Source organism: Arachis ipaensis, chromosome B07 (assembly GCF_000816755.2).
Source record: "Arachis ipaensis cultivar K30076 chromosome B07, Araip1.1, whole genome shotgun sequence".
Taxonomy (NCBI): Eukaryota; Viridiplantae; Streptophyta; class Magnoliopsida; order Fabales; family Fabaceae; genus Arachis; species Arachis ipaensis.
Genome location: NC_029791.2, coordinates 112,748,830 through 112,756,035, shown reverse-complemented (window position 1 = coordinate 112,756,035; position 7,206 = coordinate 112,748,830). Strand labels below are relative to the sequence as shown.

The window sequence follows — 7,206 nt, the reverse complement described above, 5'->3', positions numbered from 1 at the left end:
GTTGAAACTGATTCATATAGCATGATTTTCCTCTTCCCTATAAATCTAGACAAGACTTAACAATGGGTTGGTTATTTAAACCTGGATCTTTAGTCCACTAAAGTCTAAAGTCTAAACTGTTCAGGCATGAAGAAAATATTTAATTTTGCCCCCATTGTGTATCAGAATTAGTACTATACGAGTTGTAGAATGTGGATGTATCATCTATCTTAAATAAAATGAGCTAAACCTGTTACTCTTTTGTCATTTCAATGCATCATATTATATAACAATATCCAAATTTATTTGCGTAGCAGGTATAGTAATCATCCTCCATAGTTACCTATACATATAAATTTAAAAAGTGCTGCAACAAAAATACGTGCAACATATAGAGCAAAATGCAAAAGCCAACCACGAATTTCTATAATATAATCAATATATAGTAATAATAAAGTTACTCTAGAACTACTATAAGTCTATAACTAGGAAGTAGTAGTTGTTAGCCTGTTACAATCTGGAATGGGCAACATAAGTAACAGCAGAATAATGCTCTAAACAAAGTCAAAACATTTTACGGATCCTGAGCATGGAGGTTAATCATGTGAGAAACCACAAGCTTAGAAATTTCATTGATTGCAGCTTGAAGTTGATAATCACCTGACTCACTTGGTGTCCACCTTGATGATGACAACCCACTATATGCACTTGCAGCAGCCTTCGTCTTCTGGGAAGTGTCAAGGACCTTCTCCAAATCCAACTGCGACAAAGGCCTAGGCACCTGAAAGGTTAAAAATAGATTAAGCTCAGTGAATGTCAACATCTCCAGCACTTCATATATGATAACGCCACCAACTCCCTTATTCTACCACTTCCATCCATAAGTTACAAAACAACAGAAGGCACGGGCAGCTTCTGTTTCAAACTTTCAATACTGTATAATCTAAAAGCCTTTGAAAATAAAGAGCAGTTTGGATAAACAACTTAATTAAAATCTTCTAGAAAGGAAGCTTAAAACATAAGGACTTATATTAAAAGTAGCTTATAAATAAGTTATTTTGTATTTGACATTTTAGTCACAGAAGTGCTTATTTTGAAAAGGGAGTGATAGACAGCTTTTTGTTATAGTTACTCTTTTTAACTTCTTCATAGGCACTTCAAATAACTTCTCGAAAAGTCACAAGTTAATTTTGAAAACTGTACCAAACATTAATACTATAACTTTTCATAGTTTAAAAGTTAAAAAAAATTTTCTGGACTTTCGCACTAAGGGCACATGTTAGTTAAACCCTTCCCAAAAAGTAACTATAGAAGTCATATTGTAACACCAAGTCACAAACTGATCTACCACATTCTGTAGTTGCTTCCTTTATACCAGTGTAGTTCAAGCATGCAAATAATATAACTATTGAAACACACAATAATGGGTAAAGTATTGTTTTGGTTCCCAACATTTGGGGTAAATCCTATTTTGGTCCCTAACGTTTTAATCGTTCTATTTTTAGCCCAAAACGTTTAAAATGACGTCAATGTTATCCCACCGTCAAATTCTTCACTAATACTTAACGAAATTGATATACTATTAATAATGCTTTTGTTAAAGCTACGTTTGCTCAACCCCCTCTCCCACCTTCACCCTCTCAACAAGCCCGAACCCCATTCTCCTACTCTCTTCTTCCTCCTCCTCAAACCCCTCTTGGAGAATTAATAGAGTAAAAGGGAGTAGGAGAATGGGATTTGGGTTTGTTGAAAGGGTGAAGGTGGGATAGGGAATTGAACATAGCTTTAACAAAAGCATTATTGATAGTACATCAATTTTGTTAAGTGTTAGTGAGAGATTTGACGATGGGATAACATTAATGCCATTTTAAACATTTTGGGCTAAAAAAGGATGATTAAAATGTTAGGGACCAAATAGGATTTACCCCAAAAAGAAAATCAATTTGTCCTTTAGTTAACATAAGTGAACTGATATCCATATGGATTCCAGTCAAGTGAGCTGTGGATATCCACCATAGAGAAATGGAAAGATCGAGGTGGAAGACAAAGTACAAGAGATAAAAATTGTACTTACGGAAGAACGTTTTCCCTTCTTCTCTTCATCCAGTAGTTCTCGAATAGGAAGATAGGCAGCCTTCTTGCAAAGGTCAAACAGATCTGACCCAGTATAACCCTCACATAAGCTAGCTATATAATCAAAGTCTATGCCTTCGTCAACCCTCTCTCCCCTTAAGATAACCTTCAATATCGCAGCTCTCTCCCTCTGGTCTGGAATTCCAATTTCAAAAGCTTGAGGAAGGCGTCGAAGTATTGCTTCATCAAGTTCAGAAGGACGATTGGTAGCTGCAAGGACCATAACTCGAGCATTATCTACACACACACACAGGAAAGCAGAAGTCATCAGAAATTACTCAAATATAAATAACTTGAAAAGACTAAATAAACCTCCATCAAAATTGCTATTATCATATTTACAACTTATTTTGAATATCTTAGCATAAAAGGAATATTATGTCATAATGATTACAGAACTTACGATCTGTGGTAAATCCATCCCATAGAGCCATAAACTCAGTTTTCATGTTTAATAAAGCCTCATGATCCGATGTACGACGTTGACCCAAAAAACTGTCAACCTCATCAATGAATATGATGGCAGGCTGGAGCTTATTAGCAAGGGTAAATACAGCAGTCACTGCAAAAGAATAGCAGAATATTATCATTAACATTAAATTAGATATAAACAAATAAAAAAATTTAAAACACAAAAACCAAACATCAAATGAAGAACATTAGGAGGTAAGAACATTAAAAATCAAAGGCAGGCTTGAAAACTAAGATAACTTATCACAAATGCATTATCATTATTATTCAAAAATAATCAATAAGCTCAGCAGATTACATTGAAATATCATCTTACAACTTATCTGTAAAACTTCACCCATAAAAATAACTAATAACTAAGATAACTTGTGTTGAATTTGTCACAGAAATTTTGTCATATATAAACAGTATTTCATATAAGTTTTTCTATCTGAATGGTAGTAACTACTCGCATAATTCACTAAAACAACAGAACGTGTATAACAATAAGTACAACACAGGAAGACAAGCCAATTTTCAATAAACATAAAACAATAGTCAATGATACACTACTGTATTATCTTCACAGTTGAACTTTTGTGTGTGACCGATAAGAGCATAAGAGTTTTAATTTATTGAACAGAAAGCCGAAGTCGACAATAACTCTGCATGGACATTCAAATATTCAATCAGGAAATAACAGTGTCTGTCATGATAACTATAGTTTTGATGTTTTATAGTAGAATGTAGGATTATTCATGAAGATATGTGGCACTTACCAAGCTTTTGGGCATCACCAAACCACTTGCTCATCAGGTTTGATATCCTCACATTAATAAAAACAGCTCCTGACTCCTTAGCAATTGCTTTCGCAAGCATGGTTTTCCCAGTTCCTGGAGGTCCATACAACAGGACGCCCTTTTGAGGTCCAAGAAGCTTACCATACGAAAACAAGTCCGGTCTTTTCAGAGGCAGTATAACAAGCTCAAACAGAGCTTGCTTGATTGTTTCCAATCCCCCAATAGAGTCAAACTCCACATCGATGTGATCAGGATTTATAACGTCACCTGCTATAACATCCTGCACACAATTAAGGGCACAAATTAAAAAAAGAAAATACAATCCTATGTTTAAATTAACGCAAAATCATACTAATCTGTCTTGAGATTTCGGTAAAATTCCACCAAACTTCTTTAAGGCTTGGGTAGATTTGCATAATAAAACACTCCGTAGTTTGTAAACGATAACATTGAAAACATTAAACTCTGCACAAATAGAAGGGAGTCACAATGGATTCCACCAAACCTCAGGCAGATAAGTATAGTTTGCCCTTAAAAAATAATTTCTTCATCAAAGAGGATTCCAAAACCATAATTGAGACTTAAACTAACAGGTCTTAGGAAAGTTCCTCGTACACACACAGTCATCCTAACTCCTAACCAAAACAAATGGAGACTTAAACTAACAATTCAAAATTCAATACTTAAACTAACAATTCAAAATTCAAACCAATTCTATGTATTTGGAGCAGTAGCAACATCGTAACTCAGAAACTAAAGGGCATAAAACCAATCCTAACAAATTCCAAAGTAAACTGAAGAAACAAACAAACAAACAGAGGAAAAGAGAGTAACCTCGTAAGGGTTGGTCTGGACAAGGGGTCGACCAAGACGCTTGGCAATCTCCTTCTTGTGTTCGAGGACCTTTTTGGAAGCCTCCCGGGTTGGGTCAAGTTGTCGTAACCCAACGAAGAGAACCAGGCAACTCATAGCAGCGCTGGCCGCGTATAATAGCAAGTCTTGCAGGAACCTCGTATCTGATGAACCCCCCATTTTTTTCCAACCCCTTAAGTTTCACCTCACTCAAAAAATCTTACTTTTGTATGGCGATTTTTTTTTTCTTTGCGATATGGATAACAAGCATTCACAATCAAAACCCTTTCTTCTTCTTCTTCTTCTTCTCTATATCTATCGCGCTCTCTCGAAGAGGGTCGGTCTGTAAGGCGAAAAGAATCCTAACGTGATTGCTTGAGGTTGAGGATGACGAAAGGGGGCCACACTTTTGGCCCTTGTTTCCTCGGCCCAGTTTCTTCTGGGCATCGCTCACCTGTTGACTCCAGCCCAATTAAATTAGTCGAGATTTCTGAGCCCATTTTTTTAACCGAAATTTTTGTCTTGTCAACTTGACGTTCATACAACGAAAAAAAAATTGACCTTCATTTTCCCATGAATTTAAAAAAAAAAAATATCAGGAGAAATATAGTCATGGACATGGCTCGTTGACCTATCATAACGTACAGCGTATAAGAGTGGTATATTTCCAGTCTTACTCTTACCGCATGCTTTGGCCACACGCCACTCTCTCCAGTCTCCACCACCACCACCACTGCTAAACAACACATAACAGAAATGGAAAAACACGCACTGATTTCTTAAGCTTTTAAGCCAAGCCATGAACAACAAAAACATGTTTAAGTTAGTGAAGCTAAGAACATAGCAACTACCCCAATTATTTCCTACAACTCGTCCCATCTATGAGTCAACGCCAACCATTTTCATTTTCCCATTAATCATTCCAATAAAATTCCACAGCCGAACACATAGCGCGCGCACAAAAAACAAAACTTTACTTCCAAAGTGGGTAGTTGTGTAGTACAAAAAAAATTCTTACAAATCGCCTTTTTAGAAATTGGTTTGTAGTACCACACAGTTGCGTTGTACTACATGCAGAGAGGGATATTGATGAAGGTTCATCTGTATTCATATATAAATAGCGCACTTTGCTGCTTATTTTCACCTATGCTATTGCCTTCTACATACTGGTCTTTTTATCATCAATACTAACGGCTATTTCAACGTTGAAGGACTCGTTCTATTGGTGCGTCTACGTTCTGTTCTGAGTTTCACTGATTTGAAAGCTGCAAAACTCTGGATTGTGGTTTTTTCTGTCTCAGACTTTGTTGTTTTAGGTGGCCAATATTATTGTCCTTCTTCATCTTTTTCTGATCCTGATCGTGGAGAATTGAAAGCTTTGGTCTTTGTCTCAAAGATTCCATTTTTGTTTTTGGGTGTAGTTGAAGAGGAAAGAAGAATTAAGCGGTAATCTATCTGTTGGGGGTTTCATTTCTCACCAGTCATTACGTTGAAATAAAATATCTGATTTTTCCCAGCTCTAGGATCAGATTCTAATATCATTTTGTCCTTTTGGTCTCTGGACCAGATATCTTATTAGAATTTTAATTTATTCTTCATTTAAATATTAGTATATTTCCTTTCCTCAATTACAAATACGGCATTGTTTGTTCTCTTTGCGTAATAAGTTTAACAATCAAGTGTATCAGCAAGGAGTTTTAATAACAATCATTGAATATTATGCTTCCTAATTGTCTTTTTTGGTGGTGCTTGATTCACTCACAGGTGAGGATTTGATGAATCCAATGGAAATCAATAGTATAAACAGTGAAGATCTCAAAGAAATTGAGAATTGCAACAGAGAGGACCCTGAACAGCCGCAGATTGAGGGTGAGGAGCTGAACAGGATAGCTACATGGGGAAAGCAAATCACTGTCCGGGGACTAATAGCTAGCTTACTGATTGGAATCATTTACAGTGTGATAGTGATGAAGCTGGGCCTTACAACTGGACTAGTACCTAATCTCAATGTCTCGGCTGCACTGCTTGGCTTTGTGTTCATTAGGACTTGGACTAAGCTCCTTTCCAAAGCCAATATTATTTCAACACCTTTCACTCGGCAGGAGAATACCGTAATCCAGACTTGTGCAGTGGCTTGCTACAGCATCGCCATAGCAGGTTGGTTTTCTCAAGCTGTTGAATTGTGTTTGTGTAAATTATACTGGGAGTGCTTTGCATATTTGGTTTATTGAATTGAACTCTATTGTTTGGTTGTAGGTGGTTTTGGTTCTTATCTCTTGGGATTGAATAGGAGGACATATGAGCAAGCAGGGATTGATACAGAAGGGAATACACCTAACAGCATCAAGGAACCTGGAATCGGCTGGATGACAGCCTTTCTCTTCGTTACCAGTTTTGTAGGGCTATTGGCGCTGGTCCCCATAAGAAAGGTATTGAATTGAATTCCATCTTTTTTCATAATCTCAATTGTACAAGAATTTTTACTTGAATGGTGTTGCTGATGAAACTTTTGTTCTTTAACAGATAATGATAATAGACTACAAATTGACTTATCCCAGTGGAACAGCTACTGCAATTCTTATTAATGGATTCCATACTCCTAAAGGAGACGCCATGGCCAAGTACAAATCTGTTTCGTTTTTTCTTTTTGTTGATTTCTGGCTTATCTTATTTTGTCCAACAAAGTAAATATTTATGTATGAAAGGTAAAACTAACTCAACTGCTTTTGCAGGAAGCAGGTTCACGGTTTCATGAAATACTGCTCATTCAGTTTCCTTTGGGGATTCTTTCAATGGTTTTATACGGGTGGAGATCAGTGTGGGTTTGTTCAGTTTCCAACTTTTGGATTGAAAGCTTGGAAAAACTCGTGTGTCTCTTCATCTAAATATCTTCCATTTAGTAAATGCATCATCCACGGAGTACTTGTTCATTGTCATTGATTAAATCACTTTGAATTTGGCAGATTTTACTTTGATTTCAGCATGACTTATG

General features: G+C 36.4%; 2 protein-coding genes across 3 annotated transcripts in view; one reads left to right on the top strand and one right to left on the bottom strand.

The window, feature by feature from the left end:
* Positions 1-4,682, bottom strand: part of LOC107605856 (ATPase family AAA domain-containing protein 1) — a 5,319-nt gene extending 637 nt beyond the window's left edge. The window contains exons 1-5 of one of the 2 annotated variants that reach the window (XM_016307783.2): positions 4,197-4,682; positions 3,342-3,642; positions 2,516-2,674; positions 2,054-2,349; positions 640-760 (exon numbers count right to left, since the gene is read on the bottom strand). In XM_016307783.2, the coding sequence (XP_016163269.1) occupies positions 640-760; positions 2,054-2,349; positions 2,516-2,674; positions 3,342-3,642; positions 4,197-4,394 (1,075 nt within the window). In that variant the 5' untranslated portion in view covers positions 4,395-4,682. Of the gene's footprint in view, positions 1-335; positions 761-2,053; positions 2,350-2,515; positions 2,675-3,341; positions 3,643-4,196 lie in introns of those variants that run through there. The other variant, XM_016307782.2, reaches the window with a different exon arrangement.
* The window catches only part of LOC107605860 (metal-nicotianamine transporter YSL3), a gene marked incomplete in the record, with an annotated part of 4,645 nt that continues 2,314 nt past the window's right edge, over positions 4,876-7,206 (top strand). The window contains 6 exon segments of the mRNA XM_021106255.1: positions 4,876-5,660; positions 5,979-6,371; positions 6,471-6,643; positions 6,738-6,835; positions 6,947-7,081; positions 7,178-7,206. Of these exon segments, the coding sequence (XP_020961914.1) occupies positions 5,990-6,371; positions 6,471-6,643; positions 6,738-6,835; positions 6,947-7,081; positions 7,178-7,206 (817 nt within the window).